Raw genomic sequence first — 20,942 nt, forward strand, 5'->3', positions numbered from 1 at the left:
ATCTCAGGGGGTGAAATTATGCTTCAGCGGTGCCCCGACAAGTTATGTGATGGTAATAAATTGACACCATGGGAACATTTAAAGTCTTCACTCTAATAATTACTGGATTTCTGTCCAACACCTTTGAAACACTGGACATGTGCTCTTCTTGATTGCTCTACACCACTTTTTTTTTCAAACTTTATTTTTTAGCGTTTATCGCTTTTCTGGTCAAGCATGACCGACAGAAACAGGTTGAATGGGATGTAGAGTAGGGGAAGACACTCTGAGAAAATACGGCGGGTCCGGGAATCGAACTCGTGTACCCCAGATCCGTGACGAGCACGGTTGTCCCCGACGCCGAAATAGCGCCGAGATACGCGGTGAGCTACGGGAGCTCCCCTACGCCACCCTTTCTTAAAGCTACAAAGTGCTTGACTAAAAAGCACTAAAACTATGAGCACTAAAAACAAACAGTAAAGAACTTTAATAAAAACAACTGTGCTTAAAGGGGACCCATTATGTCACACAGTTGTAAACCAGGAATTGGCAACTGTATTGTACCCCACAATACAAAGTCCAACATCCACTTTCATCAACTATTAACACCAGCTACTAAACATTATCGCTAATGTCAGCTACCAAGTGTTAAAAGGGGCAGTTCACCCAAAATTATAAAAAAAAAAGAAAACAAACTAAGAAATAACATTTTCCCTCTTTTCCAGATAGCTTTGGTGTGATTTGCCTAATTTTGGACATGTCTGCTGTCACTCACACGCTGGATCCTAATGGCACTTTGTATGTGCCGCTCAAAACACCCCAAAAATACATTTGAAAAACAGAAAAGCAATCTCTTCCCAGAAATCATGACCCAGTTACTCAAGATAATCTATAGACCTTGTTGCAAGCAGTTTCATGTAGGGACTATTTTCTACCGAAGTACACCCGCCATACAATATTATGGGGGTGTAGGTCAGTAGAAAATAGTTACATGAAACTGCTTGCAACAAGGTCTATGGATTATCTTGAGTAACTGGGTCATGATTTCTGAGAAGAGATTGCTTTTCAGTTTTTCAAATGTATTTTTTTTTATGTTTTGAGCACCACAAACCGTGTGCCATTCAGCTCTATTGTATTGGAGTAATGGCAGACATCTCCAGAACTAGGTAAATTACACCAAAACTATCTGGATGGATAGATAGCACTCCAGGTAGGGGGGGTGGGGATATATATTTATTTATTTATTTATTTATTTATTTATATATATTTTGGGTAAACTGCTAACGCTAGTGATAATTAAAGATGGTGATGGTACCATCTTTAGTGTATCCATCCTTAATACAGTTGCCCATTGCAACAAGTGTGCACACACACACACACACACACACACACACACACACACACACACACACACACACACACACACACACACACACACACACACACACACACACACACACACACACACACACACACACACACACACACACACACACACACACACACACACACACACACACACACACACACACACACACACACACACACACACACACAGGTCTCCTGACCTGCTATGGTGGTGCCGAGAGGCAACCCCTCGGGGTGGTAAGGATGGACGGCTATCTGCGTCATGGACGGTACCGGCACGCCGGAGAAGGTGACGGCGGTGGCTGCCATGGGCGGAAGGGGGCCAGTGGCCACCGAAAATGGGTACTGGGCACCTATAAAGGCTGGGTGAATTCCCTGCAAGGGTACCCCCACCTACAAACACACAAGGAAATATTTAGAATCAGCTGCATTTTACTGCTGTGAGTGTGAGAGTGAGTGTGAGAGTGAGTGAGAGATAGAGAGAGCATGACATGTAAACCCCGACCCCCCGCCAAAGAAAATGAGTCCTCAGCAGGGATATAAACCACTCTAAACTGTTGAAGCCTCTCCATCTACGTCATCCACTCCACAGCCATCGAGCTGCTGAAATAAATGTTTTCCCTGCTACTACCTCTTCCCCTTTTTGACAAACATGAAGTCAAACATGAAGTTATGCATATATTGATTGCCTGGTGGCCATTCAGGTGGTTAGCCTAGATAATATTAATGTCCAGTTCCAATATCGTCTCTGCATTTAGCTGCAAACTAACAGTCCCATACCCTTCTGAAATTAATCAACATATTCACTATAACATAACTGACCATCTAAAGTAATCTACAAGTAAGCTGACCACTGCTGTCCCCTGTCATCCACTGTTCCTCCTAGCACCTAACATGAAGCACCTAACATAAAGCACCCAACATGAAGCACCACAGAGCCTCTCATGTCCTCCTCCTAGCACCTAACATGAAGCACCTAACATGAAGCACCTAACATGAAGCACCACAGAGCCGCTCATGTCCTCCTCCTGGGACTTTGTTCAGCGTGGAGGAAAAGGGAGTAAAAAGGTAAAAATCTATATTCTTCACCTCCCCCACAATCGTATCACTCTCCTACTGTCACTATCTGCTTTATTCTTCCCTCCATCCTTCTCCCTCTTAGGACTGATGGTATCACTCCATTTGTTTTTCCTCTCTCACCTCTTTCTTTTCATCTCCAGGCAATTCCCAAAGTGCCTACCTGTCTCTCTTTCTTCCTCACTCACTCACTTCTCTTCCATTCCCCCTCCTCGTCTACTCTACCGCTCCCCATAGGGCTCCATAACTTTTCTGAGCAGCACCACGGTTGTTGGTGGAGCAGGAAAATAGGAATATTCATTTGAAAATAATGGGATTTTTGTATGAGGAGATAGCCATCCCATGATTTCTAAGGAGACTTAAATCCAGCAGGGGAACAAAAAACTGAAGAATACTACCCACCGATAAACCACTGGATGATAATTCTACCAACCGATAAACCACTGGATGATAATTCTACCCACCGATAAACCACTGGATGATAATTCTACCCACCGATAAACCACTGGATGATAATTCTACCCACCGATAAACCACTGGATGATCATTCTACCTACCAATAAACCACTGGATAATTCTACCCACTGATAAACCACTGGATGATAATACTACCCACCGATAAACCACTGGATAATTCTACCCACTGATAAACCACTGGATGATAATACTACCCACCGATAAACCACTGGATGATAATTCTACTCACTGATAAACCACTGGATGATAATTCTACCCTCAGGATGAAAACAAATTCAGAGGCCATTCTCACCTGTGGGAAAGCAGCCCCAGAGACGGGGAAGATGGTGGGGCGAGCGATGTGTTGCAGGGGGTGCCCCAGGTACTGGGGGGTGCAGACAGTGGGGAGGTGAGCCTGGATATAGGGATGCAGCCCCTGGCTGTGGGGATGAGCCATGGCCTGGCCAGGCAGGGCATGTGATTGGTAGATGGTAGAACCGACAGAAATGACTGGCACCACCGTTGCCGCCGTGACGGAGGTGGTGACCGCTGCGACCGCAGCGGACTCCATGTTTCCCCCGTTGTCAAGGATGCCACAGCTGGTCTCCGGGGGGGGCCTCCTGCCTGCACCCCCGTTGGCCCTGCAGCGTCCTGGGCCTTCTCGCTGCTGCCCCACGCCCCCGCCCACCGTCTGCTCGTACAGCCAGTACCACTGGTGGGCCACCTCGAATAGGACCTCGGGGTAAACACCTCCACCCTTAGCTGCCTCCTCTACTGCCATGCAGGCCTTCTCTAGCATCACATTGTCCTGCAGGGAGAGGGACGGAGGGGAGGATGGTAGGAAAAGAGGGAGAGAATCATTCTTGTAAATAATATGTTGTCTTAATATTTTTGACTCTGTGAGGGATCCTCTCACATTTTCAGCCCAGGACCCGAATATCAGAAATCTAGTCTCATCCTATGAGTGTTTCCTCTATATGCACCTTTCTCCTACTTATTGTTACCGTTCTTGTATTCATTGTTGTTTCTTAAATTGTGCACTGTCGAGGTCGGAGCACGAAACACAAACATTTCATTACCTGCAATGCCCCTGTATTGTTGTGTATTTGACAAATCAAGAACTTAAACTTGAAGCAGGGTCTGCTGAAATATCACTGCCACTGTGGAAATTAAAACCACCCCTAGTGAACAGCCTTGTAGTGCCTTGTAAATGTGACACGCTCTCATGGAAAAGTTGGTGTCATAAACTCGTTTTAAATGCTATTGTGTCCAAACTTTCCAAGCAAAGCTCCTTCAGCAACCATGAGTCATATCTGGTCATCAAACGCTCCGTCTGACACTTCATATCCAGGTCAATTCACACAGTAACCATATAAACAAGACGTTGTGCTTAACTGATAATGTCAGCACAACAATTATAACAACACAAGCACCGGCCTGGGTAAGTTAGATGTCAACAGGCAAATGTGAGTAGTATCGCACAGTAAACGCAATCATTTGATAGGAATCCGCAAGGAAACATCTGTGAAATAAATAACATTTGGAAGATATGAAGATATAATATGTTTCGTTTAAAAGTATACTCCATGTCTCTCAGAAAGTATTCCCTAAATAGTACATTTCCACACACCATTTATCTCATCTTCCTGGCCTTACTATGTACTGTAAGAGTATTCTATAGGTCGCGTCTCAAGGGCCACCATGATGCGTGAAAGCTGTCAATCTCAAAGACAATTACAGATTCCCTAACAAGAGATATTAACGTTACATATTATTTGGATTTCGTTACACGTCATTAGAATCAAGTAAATGAACACTGTTTTACAGTACAACAGTGTGGTGATGTAAGTTCTAGGAAAAAAGGACAGTCATGAATAATTGGAAGAATGAATGCCTCATTATGTAAGCTAGACAGACAATTCCCCTGATCATTACTGTGCACAAACTATGTATAAAGAGAGTCCTTGTGGTGCCAGCAGACGGAGAAAGCTCCTGCGAACACACTAAAACAATGTGTTTTACACACCATCTCCTCTGCTATCCTAGAGGGAACACTGTGTGAGATGATCTAATGAAACATACCAACGTTATTGTCATGTGGGGACTAGCAGGAAACAGGACAGTGATCCATCGTTAAATCAATACTGCTCTCTCTATAAAAACAACACCATTACAAACCTGTTCTTTACACTGCACCAGGGCTCTCTGGATCTCATTGGGGTTCAGAGCGTGGGCATGGGGCAGACAGCTCAGTGCCAGCTCTGCCGCTGCCCGCACCATGTTGGGGTCCCGCGCCCGCGACGCACGGTCTGCCAATGACGCCACCTCTGGCGGGGTGAGATGACCGTCCCAACACTCCACCAGGATGTTGAGGGCAGCGCTGCCGATCTCCATGGCCTGGCCTGGATGGGTGGAGAGAGAGAGAGAGAGAGAGAGTGAGAGAGAGAAAGTGATTAGGGGGGGTCCTGGAATCTAATGCCTGTATTTTGTGGATGTAAAATAGAGGGTCTGTCTGTCTCTCTCCGTCTCTTAAATTAAATTATACTCAATTAATTCCTGTGGATTTGACCCATCCTAACCACTTGGGAGAAGTAGACAGCCACAGAGGTCTGGCTTTGTTAAGTCGCACAGGCATACATCAGCCATTTATGAGGAATGCACAAGGCATTCAAATGTGAATGTAAAATAAATAAACAATCAAATAAAATGTATATCCAGGGGGATAGAGATCAAAGGGCTTTAGTCATAATGTTCACAACAAGAACAGTTCTAAGATTACAGGCAATTATATCAACATACCTTCCGTTAAGAAATGCAATGAGATTGGAAAAACACAATTTCCATAGTACTGAATCTTTTATGACTAGGCAGAGCTTTGATTTCTACTGGCATTTCAATTATGCAATGCCACTTATACCCCAATTAAAACCCTCTTGCTGGTTTTGGGGGATTCTATAATGAATGGTTTCCAATGTCTGGCTAATCGAATGCATTTGGTCAGACTGCAACTTTACTGCCTCGTTTGAACTGGTATATCAGTCATTATGCCAGTGGTTTTGCTAGCTAAACATGGTTAGGTTTGTGTGTTAATGGAACCCTCAATTCTATGATTACACGGCTCTAAATGTCTGCCTTCTGTCCTTGACTCTGGTTCAAGATCCTGGTTCTCCATCTGGCTGTGTGAGCTCTGCTGGATAGTGGGCCATATCATAACCGCTTCTCTGCACATTGGCTCAGTATAGTTGCTCGTTATGACCCTTGGGTCATTTATTGTAATATATCAACACGCCAACATTTTGGGAAATTAGCTTTCCATCTTCTCCAGAGAGAGACAAGAAGATAGATACCAGTTTCTTCTCTGTGCGTTCAGTAGAAAGCTATCTGGCTGCATGTTAGCCTAGCTTAGCACAATGAATGGAAGCGGACATGACCGGTTAACTTTCGGGAGAGGTGTTAGTTGGACAATGCATAGGCCAGGGGTGGCCAACCCGTGGCTCGCGAGCCGCATGTGGCTCTTTGCCCGTCAATGTGTGGCTCTTCCATCCATACATTTTTTATTTTTTTATGTCACTCATTCCATAAGGACGTAGAATAAACGTTTACAGATTTTCTTTTTAAATGGTCCATTTGCATGTTCTTGGTATCTGAATCTAGGGGCATCTATGGATCTCAGGGAATGTATTCCCAGTGTCAGAAATATTGTGTCTGTTATAGGCTTGAGTAAATTGTAATGAACCAAAGGAGAATATCAATTCTATTTACGGTGTATTTCTCCACCATTTTTCATCATATTGCAACACAGTTTTTTACTAGACGTTCACAGAAAGATTATTTTTTTTAAAAAGACTACACTCACTTTTGGCTGCTCCACTTCCTCCTGTCAATATGCACCGGTTTCCGACTCAATGCCCTGAGATTTCTATAATCTTATATTTCACTAATAACAGTTAAAATCATTGGTAAACAAACGTAATGCTGAAAATATACACTTTTACTGTATATCTCGGGCTTAACACAATGGGGACGAACAACGGATATATACGTGTTTCGATTCCACCCGTTGTGGACAGAAGCACGGATATATCCGTGGCAAATTGTTTTGGCTTTTATTTCATTTTAATAACCTATTCAAGGTCGCCGAGCTGCACTGCAGATGTACCCTACTCTTTGGTCTCGATTGACAATGAGAATGGACAGATAGCAATACTATAAAGTATAGATTTAGCTCTACAAACAGCCCCAAGTCTGTTAACATTTGCTGGTCCTCTTGAGTGATATTAGACGCATCCCAATGGCCCCGAATGTGTTAACCCTTTCTCTGCCACGCTTATATCCATCCTTGTAGCCAGTCTGCCAGCTCTATTTGTCTATGGAGATGTTCACCTACTTTGCAGGGCTATAACTTTTTTTATTGTATTGCTAAATTGACATTACTATGGCCCATTCAACATCGATTAGCTATCGTTCAGGATGTAGGAACGTTTTACTTTTTCATTCACACATTCATACAAAAATACGGTCTAGAGTATAAATATGTTTTATCGTTTTCTGCTGTATTTCATAGAACGTGAGTTATAGCCATTTATGTATATATTAGATCATCAAATGCAGTTTGATAGCGATTGACGCCAGATTAAAAATGTCAACTGTACAAGGTCCCAGACATTATGACTCATCATGCGCGGTTGACCGGAGGGGGGGGGGGTCGTTTATAAGTCCGTGGCCAACGTTAAATCATTCATGTAGTATGGGTGATATATAGATCAGAACAGTTTGTATGGATAATAATAATCAAAAACGCTGAAACTCACCCAAGTCTCCTCTTACCGTTAGGTGATGAGCGTGGAGCAAAAAGATCGCTATTATGGGATGTTGATCTATGCGATCCATTTCCAGGTTGTATAATACTATATACGTCCAAATAATGTTGTTTATTGAGTTATGGCAACGGATCGATTATCCAGTGTGTCAAGATGGAGTCCCGCGAGCGATAGCGAGTGGCCGGAGGGAATAGGGAGACACACCGGCGTCACAATTATCAACATCCGGTTGTAACTCGCCGATCGGCCACCAGGTGGCGGTATTGAAGCGTTGGAAAGTTGAGCGGAGTCCTACAGCACCAGTCAAGGATCCGTGGGTGAAATATGAATACCATGACAGAAATTTGAAATGTTGATCTCAAAGACGCTGGCAGGTCGCTTTCACACAGGGGCTGTTTGGTCCGGACTTTCGGACCAGAATTCGATAGTCCGGTTTTTCGGGTCTGTGTGAATGCGCGTCGAACTCGGTTCGCGGACCAAACAGTCGAACTCTGGTCCGCCTGAAAACGTCGGTCTCGGTTCGGCTTCATCGAACCAAACGCGAACCAAATATAGGAAGTGATTATTATTACCACTGCTCGCAGCACTCACTGCAAAACAAGCACACTGCATCTAATCTCTCTATCTATCTATCCATCTATATATCTGTGCATCTTGGGAAGAAGGAAGAAAAAACGCGGCTTATTATTATTACCGAGGCGCGCAGCTTATTATATTATTAATAAAACAGCTACTTGTGGGCACTCATAAAAACGCCGTGGTCTACAAGTTGTTTAGCGAGAGGATGGTGGTAATGTGCTTCAATAGAACAATGGATCAATGCCATGTCAAAACTCGGCTCCGCTGATCTGGAGGGCTCCGCAGTCCACACACAGACACACACACACACACACGCGCGCACACACGGGATCGCAGCCACACACACATTTCCACTGTCCAATAGACAAGCGCCCTTTTCGACCGCGTGACATTGTTCAGAAGGTCTCGGTCCGCCTGACAGATTTCTATGTGAAAGCAGGCGAACCAAATGAAGAATGCAACAATGTTGCAACTTCACCCCCAGAACCGCACCGAGTCCACCAAAACTATATGTGAAAGCGACCTAAAACGTCATTGGCAGATTACGCATGGCGAGGAATGACGTCTTAACACGTCATCGGCGGAGAAAGGGTTAAGAGGTTAACCCTGTGAGGCCCAAATTAAAAAGACATTAGCAACTTCAGAGGCCAGAGGGTGGGGCATATAAACACATTTACTATCCAATAGCATTGTGAGGCTGAACAACGGGACCAATTGACTATACATTTTTTAAATAAACATTTACAAACTTTGGTTTTTTTAATGGCTAAAAGTGATTTTGTAATTTTGCAACCGTCTGTCTCACAGGGTACTTTTAACCCTGTGAGGCCCAAATAAAAAAGACATTAGCAACTTCAGAGGCCAGAGGGTGAGACCTATAAACACAGGAAGGGTGCCAGTCGGCTGGGTGGCGCAGCGGTCTAAGCGCTCGTCACCAACGCGTGAGACACCGGTATCGAAATCCGGCTGTCAGCGCTGCCTCCGGCTTGGGCCGGCCGTCATACTGACTCAATTGGCAGAGTCAGCGGGAGGGGAGTCGATGGGTGGTAATCTGATCGTTGTAAACAGCGACTCCTACAGGTCGGTCAGGGCACCTGCACAGCAAGGACAGGAGAGGTCGAGGGTAGTGTGAGCCTCCCACACGTTACACCTCGCCAATGAGAGTCCGCGCTGGCAGGTGAAAAGAAGTGGCTGGCTGACTCTGCATGTATCGGAGGGGACATGCGATAGATTCTTCAACCCCCCTACGACCGATCAGTGGGGGGCACATGCGAGCAACGATCAAGACAGGGGAGGGGGGAATTGGCACGACTAAATTGGGATGGGAGAAAAACAGAAAAAATTAGAAAAAAAGGTTGAGAAACGCTGGCATATGGTGTGGCTCTTTGTGGTACCACAGTAATTTTTGTGGCTCTTAGTCTCTGACTTGCTTGGCCACCCCTGGCCTAGGCTAACCGGTCATGTCCGCTTCCATCTTCTTGTCTCTCTCTGGAGAAGACAATAAGCTAATTTCCCAAAATGTTCGCGTGTTCCTTTAACCTGCTCCTTTTCCTTCCCAATGTGAGCAATTTGTCTCTTATGTGTGTGTGTGTGTGTGTGTGTGTGTGTGTGTGTGTGGGGGGGGGTGATGAGCTGCAGGTGGGGTTCCTCCGATTGGCTGGAGGACTTATTCACAGAGGAGTTGATTGGTCCAACCACCAGATTTCAACTCTAGCTGTCAAATTGTCTTTCTTTCGCTCCTCCACTCCCAACAATCTGCTATGATTTGTGTTTTGATCTTAGTAATATTGTGTGATGCTGGTAAGCCATGAATTTCATTTTATAGTATTAAATGACCAATGCTGAAAGATTACAGCGGTAGTATAGATTATGTATTTTTCTCTTTAAACATTATGTACAGTAAATAACCTTTCTTGTAATTGTATCTAACAGTGTATTACTTCAAATTGTCAAGTTGCAGCCAGTAATAGGGAGAAGCCCTGTTTTTGTTTGTTGACTATTTTCTATTCAGAAGTTAGGTTAGATTTAGTCAGGGCCGCCTCAGGGGGTGTGCGAGCAGTGCGGTCGCACAGGGCCTCGCGGGAAGGGGGGCCTTGCACAAAAAAAATAAAAAAAATATTTTTTATTTATAATTTTTTTTATAATTATTTTTTATTAATTTTTAATTTTTTTGCGAGGCCCCCCTTCCCGCTAGGCCCTTTTTCATCACAGACCTAAAATCTAGTTTTGCTTATATGCTTATATATTTCACATTAGACACGTTTGTAGAATGTGTCTGACTTGTTCCTGGCTCTGCGGCTGCAGCAGACACTCACTATTGGAGCTCTGGGGCTCTGCAGCAGACATACTATTGATTTCAACGAAGGGAGGGGTTACATCATGTGTACGCCGGCGTGCGTCAGCTGCGTTTGACTATTTCGCGCGTGCAGCTTTGGAGGTTATGCTTAGTTATGCCAGCCAAGACGAAGAGGATGGTCATTGGGCAGATGGACTGAAGATGAAAGTTGTTGCATGTTAGACAGTTCAGTCAGGCTAGCAATGTCGGCTTAGCTAAAGGCAGGGACAGCTAGTTAGCTTTAGCTACGTTATAATATCGAGTGCTAACGTGTGGTTCAGTCGGGATAGCCATGATGATGTCGGCTAGTAGCTAGCTTAGCTAAAGGCTAACTAGTGTTAGCTAACCTAGAGAGAGCGCGTGCAGCATTGTTATGCCAAGATGAAGAGGACGGTCATTCTGCAGATGAACTTCGTCAACTCCACGGGGTTGTCTCCATCCTCTTGGACGTTTTGTGAGTTTTTAATGCACTCTATTCTATTCCCGCCGTGGATATATCTCTCTCTCTCTCTCTCTCGGGAGCCAAACGGGCCGACTAGCTGTTGTAGCTAATGTTATATTGAGCCAAAGCGGGCCGGCTAGCTAACGTAGCTAACGTTATATTGAGCCAAACGGGCCGGCTAGCTGTTGTAGTAGCTAACGGTGTGTGGCCTGGTGTCAGTACCTGGCTACTCTATTTGCAGTTAGCCTATTTAGCTGATGTCGGCCATTGGCTCCTTGCTACTTTGTTTTCTCTGGTATAGACCCTCTTCTCTTTGGATTTAAGTGTTGATCTTTGTCCTTTTGGATCTATGTATATTCATGTTGCCTTTGTGAAGTTATCTTTTCCTTCTGTTTTGTTCTTCCATTAAAAGTTGAATATCCTTTAGGGGCTCATCTTTGCTTATCTCTCTCATACATGCTCTCTCTCTAACACACACACACAGACATGCTCTCTCTCTCTAACACACAAGCTCTCTCTCTCTAACACACACAGACATGATCTATATCTCTCTCTAACACACAAAATGACATGCTCTCTCTCTATATTTCTCTCTTTCTAACACACATATACATGCTCTCTCTCTATCTCTCTCTTTCTAACACACACAGACATGCTCTATCTATCTCTCTCTTCAATTCAAATGGGCTTTATTTCACATTCTTGTATTTCTCCCAGTAGGTATGGGAGTTTTGAGTTATTGTCGATGTTTTCAAAGTCTCTTTGGGTGTTTGCTATTTGTGGGAAGTATGTCTTGGTATAGTGGGCAGGTTGTTAAGAAGTGGAGCTCGGTTTTGAAGAATTGTGGTGATTCGTCTGTGATTATAATATGAATTAATGTTGATGAGCAAAACAGTTACTCTCTGCATGGCAGAGAAGAGGTGTGACCCCTCTCTTCAGATAGTGTAAGTAGGGCAAGTCTGGAGCAGGTCGCTAGGCGACCCGGTGCCTAGCAGTCACAACAGCATTCCTAAGATAAGGATGGAGCAGGAGGAGGTGGGGGGGGGGGGTGATTCATCTTCAGTTGAGAAATAACGGAACGAGAGAGAGAGAGAGAGGATTATGAGGAGCTGATCAATTGGACTTTTATTAACGGACTTTATCAAATGAACTTTAAATCACTGGACCTTATCACAAGCTGCTGCGTATGTCAAGGAAGACCACTTTATTCCTGTAAAACTACCCTGTCTGGTTGAATAAAGTTCTCCTTGATGATTGTCAACTGAATCGTGTGAGGTGTTCATTCTGCCTGGGATTATCAGATGTTTCCGTGAGCACACCAGAGGGATCATTAAAAAAGTACACAACGCAGGACACTATCGTCTATCCATCACTCACTGGGATTATCGGAACATCTAACAAACTTGGAGCCGTGAGCCGGATGTTGCTGCGTGGGAGGAAGCCAGAATTCTAAACGTAAGCTGATTTATGGGCTTAATCTCACATGCCAACACAAAGATAAGCATTGTGAACAAGCACACGTAAAATAAATAACCCATTGTGATCATAAGACTTGATGAATGTTGAAGTTTGTGAAGACAGAGGTTTTCCTTGTTATTTTTGGTTGAGTTTAACGAGACGGGAGGCGACGTAGACAGCCCCGTGTGTAGTATAGAGCGACGTGGACAGCTCCAGGGCGACGGTAGACAGCCCCGTAGGGTATAGAGCGACGGTGACAGCTCCAGGGCGACGGTAGACAGCCCCGTAGGGTATAGAGCGACGTGACAGCTCCAGGGCGACGGACAGCCCCGTAGGGTATAGAGCAACGTACAGCTCCAGGGCGACGGAGACAGCCCCGTAGGGTATAGGGCGACGGACAGCTCTGTTGTATGTAAGAGTTTTTCTAATAAGTCATCGGCAACTGTGGTTTTTGCTGGTGCAGTGTGGTTTTCTTTTTTTTGGATAAGAGTATTCTTCTTTTAATTTTATTTCCCACTCTAGACATAGTTTTGGATCGCACTTGTGAAGTCATGCAAGACCAAAAACAAAAAACTACGCGAGAGAAAGGGGGGGTAGCTCCCCCGGATGTGTCGATACAGGCCATCAAAGAGAGTGTGACCAAATATATTCATGAGAAAATGGCTTTGGAAACAGTGGTGGGGACGATCGTGTCCAAATACCAGGTGGTGCCAGATGAGAGAGGAAATTGGAAATTAAACGACATTAGGAAGGCCTGGGGAAAATTCACTCGTCTCTCGGAGGCTCAGGATAAATTGATATGGGCCATTGTGATTTTGGGCCAGGCGCGACGCAATATGGTTGAGGTCGCGCGTCTTGAAGCAGATCGTCTCTTGAAATCTGAGAAGCAGAAGGTTCGCGCCCTGGATGACATCAGACAAACGCAGGCTGGGAATCTGCTGAGATTACAGCAGGAGGTTGAGAGACAGGCGGAAACCATTCGTCACCACAAGAATGGGGCTGGGAGGACAAGCGTGCCTCCCCAGACGGTAGAGCCGGGTGAAAGAGGGGCAATGGGTGGATCTCCGGCTCCCTCCAGTGGTGAACGCGGGTTGGTGCAGGGGGCTGGTGGGAGGCAGGGGAGAGATCTGGCTCCCTCTGGGGGCGTGGATATCTTTGAGGATAGTAGTGGTGAATCAGAGGAAGGAGAGGGACCTTCCACTTCACACCCCAAAAGTTTGCGGCCTTTAAAGATACATCGGCCCAAGACTGTAGCTGGAGAGCGAGTAGTGCACACCTCTTATGTTCCGGCCAAACCAGAATATATTGAGAGGTGGTGTGAGAAGGTGCGTCATCCCCGCACCGCTGGCCTGGGGGCATGGGATGAATTGAATAAATTAAGAGGGATTTACTCCCTTCACCCATGGGATGCCCTGGCCATTCTCAGTCATCGTCTCTCCACAAGAGAGAGACAGGATCTGACCGGGGTTATCAACGAGGCACTGGGAGAGGAGGGGCAGGACCTCAACGCAGGTTGGGATGCAGTCAGGGAATGGATAGCTAAACTCTCCCGGGTCAATGCGGACTGGACCCAGATCTTGGCCTGTCGCCAAGGAGAGGCCGAGTCTTTCATTGAGTTCGAAGACAGATTCAGGGTCGCTTTTGTGAGGTTTAGTGGCATAGATGATATTACAGAAGCTAATATCGGGGAGAAACAGTGCCCAGTGTTGACTCAAACGTTTGTGGCAGCCGTGGCACCTCGGCTGCAAAACGGTTTAATCATGTCCACTCCCACCTGGGGGCGGGCAGGCTATGGAGCCATAGTGGAGTCACTGTGTAGGTTAGACAGAGATCTGCAGATCATGAAGGATGCTGCAGAGCCCAAGGTTCGAGTGTTGACCGGAAATCCGGATGCCGCCACCTGTCCGGACGGTCTGGTGGGGCCACGGGGGGTGGGCCCAGAGGGGCCCAGTTGGGAGAGGGGTTTTGAGGGTTGGCCGGGGCGTGGGAGGGCGAGCCCAGAGGGGTCCCGCTGGGAGTGGGGGTCGTGCTACAACTGTGGGAGGATGGGCCATTTAGCACGCGAGTGTGACGTGGGCCGCCGCCCTAGATCCCGAGGACCACCCGCAATAGCCAGGGCACAGCCAGCCGTGGTCACGGGGGCCACGTCCCTCCCTCTGGGGACCGGCCTGACCCTCCGGGATTTACAGGATTTTCAGAGGTTGATGTCCCTCCCCCTGGCGGATCGAGACGTGTTGCTGGGGGCTTCGACTCAGACACCGCCACCGCCACCGCCACCAGCGGCGGGCCATTTTTGAGTATCCCTCCCCAGCTCCGCGCACTTCAGGCTGCAGTCACCCAACGGGGAGATGGCCTGTACGTTACCATAGCAATGAATGGACAAAAGGACATTGACTTTTTAATAGACACCGGGGCGGAATTGACAGCGGTCCCGGGTTCCGACATGGTTGGTACCGGGGTGTCTTTGAGTGATACTGTGATGCGCGCAGGAGGAGCTGAGGGGGGGGGAATCTATTTGAGACAGACCAATCTGTTCTCCTTGCAGGTGGGTCCCAAAACCCTGCACACACGGGTGTGGGTGGGGCCGGTGTGCCAGCCGCTGTTGGGGTTGGACGTGTTGATGGCCTTGGACTCTTCCATCGAGTTCCAAGGGGGAAAGATGATTTGGCGTTTGAGACGCCTGGTGAAGGCGGAGGTTGCAGAACATGCAATATGGGCCGCGGACAAAAACGACTGTGGGTTGTTGGACATGGAACCTGTGAGGTTCACGGGAAAACCACCGCCATGTACCAGACAATATCCTCTGAGCGTGGAGGCTCTCAATGGGATACGGCCGCTTCTAAAAATCTTTGAGGAGCGGGGGGTCATCAAGAAGGCCCCCAGCGCGTCTAACAGCCCTGCCTGGCCGGTATTAAAGCCGACAGGGGAGTGGCGTTTGACTGTGGATTTTCGAGTGGCCAACGAGAGCGTCGACAAGTTGACACCATTGGTGGCAGATATGTCCACAATCTTTGGGACCTTGAAACCAGAACACTGTTGGTTTTCAGTGATTGACATGACACAGGGTTTCTATAGTGTGCCACTGGCGAAGGAGGTTCAACCGTGGTTCGCTTTCACCATCGAGGGAGAGCAGTACCAGTTCCTCCGGACACCAATGGGTCTCCACAACTCTCCTACGGTGTACCATCAGGCATTGCGGCGCCACCTATTGGAGACGCCGACCATCACGTCCGCCTATGTCCATTATGTGGACGACATTTTGCTGGCTAGTACCAGTGAGGCAGAGCATGAGAGGGACCTCCGAGTACTCTTGGACCATTTGCGGGCACGAGGTCATAAGGCGAGTTTCTCTAAGGCCCAGATCATGCAGGAACAGGTGATCTACCTGGGTCAGAGGATCTCTCAGGGAACGAGGGAGATCACCCAAGACCGCACCAAGGCCATCCGGGAGACGCCGGTCCCCAAAACGGTTCGGGATTTGCGGTCCTTCTTGGGAATGTGTAACTACAACAGGGCATGGGTGGATAGTTATACGACGATCGCGAAGCCCCTCACGGAGATGTTGAAAGGAAGCCCGGGGCCCAGGGAGAGGGTTGAACTCAACGAGGAACAGAGAGCCGCGTTTGAGGCCCTAAAAGGGGCTTTGGTTAGGGCTCCGGCCTTGGGGCTCCCAGACGCGGGTAGACCCTATGTTTTGTACGTGGCAGAGAAGGATGGGTACATGACGGCTGTGTTGACCCAGGAGCATGGTGGCCGCCAAAGACCGGTGGGTTATTACTCCGCTTGTCTAGACCCCGTGGCACAGGGTTTCGGCCCCTGTTTCCGAGCGGTACAGGCGGTATTCCTGGCAGTGCAGACAGTGTTGATGTTGGTGCTGGATCAGACCATAGTGGTGAAGTGTCCACACGCGGTGCACACGTTGTTGACCATGAACCGGGCCTCCCAAGTCACAGCTGCCCGGTGGGGAAAATGGCTAGCGGTGCTAGAGGCCCCGGGGGTGGTGATCGAGAGAGCGACGATAACAAATCCTGCGACCATGTTGGTCCCCGCCGAACAGGAGGGAGAGGGGGAACATGATTGCCACGGGGTGGTTGAGGCCATGGAGCAGGCGGAACAGAGACGGAGTACTCCTCTGGAAAATCCAGAGTTAATCTTGTTCACCGATGGGTCCTCAATGGTGGAGGAGGGTGTTCGTAAAGCAGGGTGGGCGGTCACCAGTGAGTTTGAGGTTGTGGCTTCGGGTGGGTTGCCCGCCGGTACCTCGGCCCAACAGGCGGAGCTCCATGCTCTGGTGGAGGCCTGCAAGTATGCAAGGGGTCGAACGGCAAACATCCATGTTGACTCTCGGTATGCACATGGGGTGGTCAATGATTTTGCGGAGTTGTGGAAACAACGAGGTTTTCTCTCCGCAGTGGGGACCCCCATCAGGAATGGGGAGGTGGTGAAACAGTTGATTGAGGCAGTCCGGCTTCCTAGAGAGGTCGTTGTGCTCAAGATACCGGGGCATTCGCCAGAGGAGACTCCTGAGGGCCGGGGGAACATGTTGGCTGATGAGGCAGCCAAGAAGGCGGCACGAGGGGCGTTGCCGCCCGGGCTGGTGGTAGCGGTGTTGAAGGCAGGAGACTACTGCGTGGACACAATCAAAGATGTGACGGCCATGCAGGCCGAGAGCGGTCGGGAAGAGGTGTGGACGTGGATGGAGGAGGGGGCTAAACTACACCCGGATGGGGTGTGGCGTCACGGTCTCCGGATGGTGGCGCCAGAGCGGTTGCTCCCCTATTTAGCTACCCAGATCCATTCGTTTGGACATGTCGGGGCGGAACAGGTGCTTCAGCGTTTCAATCGGGTGTGGTGGAGTCCTAAATTCCGCAGGGAAGCAGCGCATGTGGTCAGTCACTGTTCACCGTGCATGAAGGTCAACCCGGGGGCACGGGTGAGGGTGCCATGTTTGACAACGCCGGCCCCTCCTGGGCCTTTCAGATGGCTGCAGATGGACTACATCACGTTGCCTCTCTGTCGGGGCCTGAGAGAGGTCCTGGTGATTGTTGATCGGTTTTCCCGGTACGTGGAGGCATTCCCGACGGCGCGGGGAACAGCAAAACATGTGGCGAAGGTGTTGACTCAGCATATCATTCCGCGTTGGGGTCTCCCAGTCCAAATCGATTCGGATCGGGGAACGACCTTCACCGCGGAGGTGTGTGCGGAGGTGTGCAGGATGCTGGGCATCACGTGGAAGTTTCACACAGCCTATCGCCCGCAGAGTAGTGGACAGGTCGAACGAATGAACCGTGTGATTAAAGAGAGGTTGACCAAGTATCACCAAGAGGGGGTCCCCTGGCCAGATGCGTTGAATCTGGTCCTGGGGTCAATACGGGCAACCCACAACAAGGAGACGGGGCTGAGCCCGTTCGAGGTCATCTGTGGGAGGCCGATGTCTCTTCCAGGGGCGATTGATTTGCGAAAAGCAGACATTCATCTTGCGAGTGACGCACTCATCCTGTATTGTGAGAAACTGAGCGAAGCGGTGGGGATAGCTTATCGTCAGGTCCGGGCTGCATGGGAACCGGTTCCGGTGGGGGGACACGCACTGGTCCCGGGTCAGTTCGTCATGGTGCAAAGGGTGGAGCGTCGGCCGTTGGAGGCTAAATGGGAGGGGCCGTATCAGATTCTGTTGATCACCGATAGTGCGGTGAAGGTGGCGGGGAGGCCCAATTGGATCCATGCGAGTCATTGTAAGCTAGTCGACACACCGACCATCGACATGTAGTTTTAGGAGATGGGAGGGGTGGAGTCAGGGGGTTGGGTCCCCCCTTTTTTTTCAACACCTCAATAGAGGGCGTGGTTAGGAGAAGACACGGTCACCAGAAAGAACTGGCGCGCGCTGGGGGTCAACCGTGGGACGAAGATAGAGTTGCGCGGAGTGGGTATCGGGAGCTGCAGTCGTGTCACGCCGGGAAAGACGGGGGTGACCCCGAGGTAGGACAGGTAAAGGTGTTGAGAAAAAGGAGGGGAGGGGGAAAGAGTGGGGAGTGTAGAATGATGGTGTGTTTGGTGTGATTATTGTTTGGTGTGATTTTCTTATTTTTTGGTGTGATTTTCTTATTTTTTTCTTATTAATTTTATTATTGTCAAAAAAAAAAAAAAAAAAAATGTTTTGATGATTAGTTAAGAAACCTATATTATTAGTGTTTGGGTGATTATTTGAAACCTATATTATTAGTGTTTGGGTGATTAAAAAAAAAGAAAAAAAAAAAAAAATGATGATTAGTTAAAACCCATATAAGATCAATGTGACAATCAGACGGTCTCGGAGACGGGGGGGGGGGGGGGGGGGAGTGAGAATTCCCGATTTTCCCCATCGGAAAGAGACTCCCTGTTCCTCCATTCTGTGTCCACAGGACCATTGAAGAAGACGAGTCCAGGCAGACCTACAGACCGTGGACGGGCGGGGCCGAGACCATTGGAGGAGACGAGTCCGGAGACCTACGGACTGTGGACGGGTTGGGCCAAGTGGAAGACGGCGGCGACCGGGGGGGGGGGCACAGGAGGGCACGATCCAGAGACAATCCAGGGATCATCCGAAGATCGAACGGGAAGATAACCAGAGTCAACGACCATGTGGAGTGTCGTGTGTGTTGATTGATAAACCCTTTAGTGACAATCAAGGTCCAGACCGTGAGAGTGCAGTTAGGCTCTAGAGTGAGGAGGTACATAGAGCTATCCGGTCTTTCCACAAAACGGGGGGGGGGGGGACGAGACAGGGTTTTCCATTTAGAGAGGTGAGGTCGTTCTACACGTCAACTACAGGGAGTTAACATGAGGGTTTTCCTTGGGAGTCTATTGGTGGTGTTGGTGGCACTGGGGGAACCAGTGTTGCACAACAGCGCCCTCCAGTGGGCACATCAAGTGGCTGACACAGTGAACGTCAAGGAATGTTATGTCTGTATGCAGATACCCTTATCTCAGCATACAGGGGTGCCACAGATGGCTGTCCCGTTCAACTCCTCTACCATGCAAGATCAGGTTGTACGACTCTCTCAGAAAGCGGAGGCCGGGTTGGAACGGGCAGTGGTCTCCACCATGCTTCGGCCAGCCGAGGGCCTGGGGTTGGGGGTAGACGCCAAGTATGATCCAGGGGTGGTATGGGCGGGAGAGCAGGTGCCGGTGTCGTTAGCGCAGAACACACGGGGGTTTTATTGTCTGTCCAGGCAGGGGGGGACTAGGGAGGTGGGTACGAGTTCGTGTAGTGTGAAGACCACGCGCTGTATACCAAAAGGTATCCGAGGCCTGCACGCCTTGGAGAATGCGTTCTGGGTTTGTGGAATGACGGCATATACGTCCCTCCCGGAGGACTGGAGTGGCACCTGTTATCTGGCATTTGTTCTCCCAGGAGTGGTCGTGCACCGGACCTGGGAGTCAGTTGAGCGAATCCATGGTGTTGGTCTCCCCAGCGAGTCGAGTCAGCACTCCAGTCATCGGTATAGGAGGGAGGAGGTGTCAGGATCGATAGAGGGGTTGGTAACACAGCACGGGGTGGGGGAAGATCTCTTAATGTTCTTGTTACCAGGGGTGGGGGTGGAGCTGTTGACATGGGATGTGGGGAAGTTGGCGGGAGCCTATGGGGCTTTAGCCAATCGAACACAGGCAGCTCTGGGTCTGGTCAATGAGGAAATGGCGCAAATGCGTCAGGTGGCCTTGCAGAATCGGATGGGTTTGGACATGATCTATGCTAAGGCAGGAGGTTTGTGCCGGGTCCTGAACACGACCTGTTGTTTCTATATACCAGACAATTCCAAACCCCTCAGGGAGCAGATAGAGTTGATACGGAAGATGGCGACCCAATTTTCCCCGGCCTCTGGCTCTGGGGGGTCCTCTTTTTTCGCGTGGCTGTCAGGGAGCTCATGGTCAGCCATGTTAATGCAGTTGGCCGCGCCCATGGTATTGGTGCTGACAGTGGTGCTGGTGTTTGTCAGTCTGGTCCGTTGCCTGATCCAGCGCGTCTTGTTGGGGGGAACAGGGCCTCGGTTACGGCGTTTACAGGGGGCCTCGGTGCCCATGGAAATGATACCTCTGTAAGGATAGTGAAAGGTGCCTAGGGGGGGGGGGAATCTATTGATTAACCCTGGTATAATTTAGGGGAATAATTAATCCTGTATAATCAAGTGAACATATGTTCTGTCGAATCAAAAGGAGGGACTGAAGAATTGTGGTGATTCGTCTGTGATTATAATATGAATTAATGTTGATGAGCAAAACAGTTACTCTCTGCATGGCAGAGAAGAGGTGTGACCCCTCTCTTCAGATAGTGTAAGTAGGGCAAGTCTGGAGCAGGTCGCTAGGCGACCCGGTGCCTAGCAGTCACAACAGCATTCTAAGATAAGGATGGAGCAGGAGGAGGTGGGGGGGGGGGCGATTCATCTTCAGTTGA

The 20,942-nt window shown here is 48.6% G+C and overlaps 1 protein-coding gene across 1 annotated transcript in view; it reads right to left on the reverse strand.

The window, feature by feature from the left end:
- Positions 1 to 20,942, reverse strand: part of zswim8 (zinc finger, SWIM-type containing 8) — a 204,645-nt gene that overhangs the window by 17,150 nt on the left and 166,553 nt on the right. The window contains exons 20-22 of the mRNA XM_084322223.1: positions 5,059 to 5,282; positions 3,194 to 3,688; positions 1,548 to 1,740 (exon numbers count right to left, since the gene is read on the reverse strand). Of these exons, the coding sequence (XP_084178349.1) occupies positions 1,548 to 1,740; positions 3,194 to 3,688; positions 5,059 to 5,282 (912 nt within the window). The remainder of the gene's footprint in view (positions 1 to 1,547; positions 1,741 to 3,193; positions 3,689 to 5,058; positions 5,283 to 20,942) is intronic.

The sequence above is a fragment of the Notolepis coatsorum genome, assembly GCF_963971535.1.
Source record: "Notolepis coatsorum genome assembly, chromosome: 9".
Classification (NCBI taxonomy): domain Eukaryota; kingdom Metazoa; phylum Chordata; class Actinopteri; order Aulopiformes; family Paralepididae; genus Notolepis; species Notolepis coatsorum.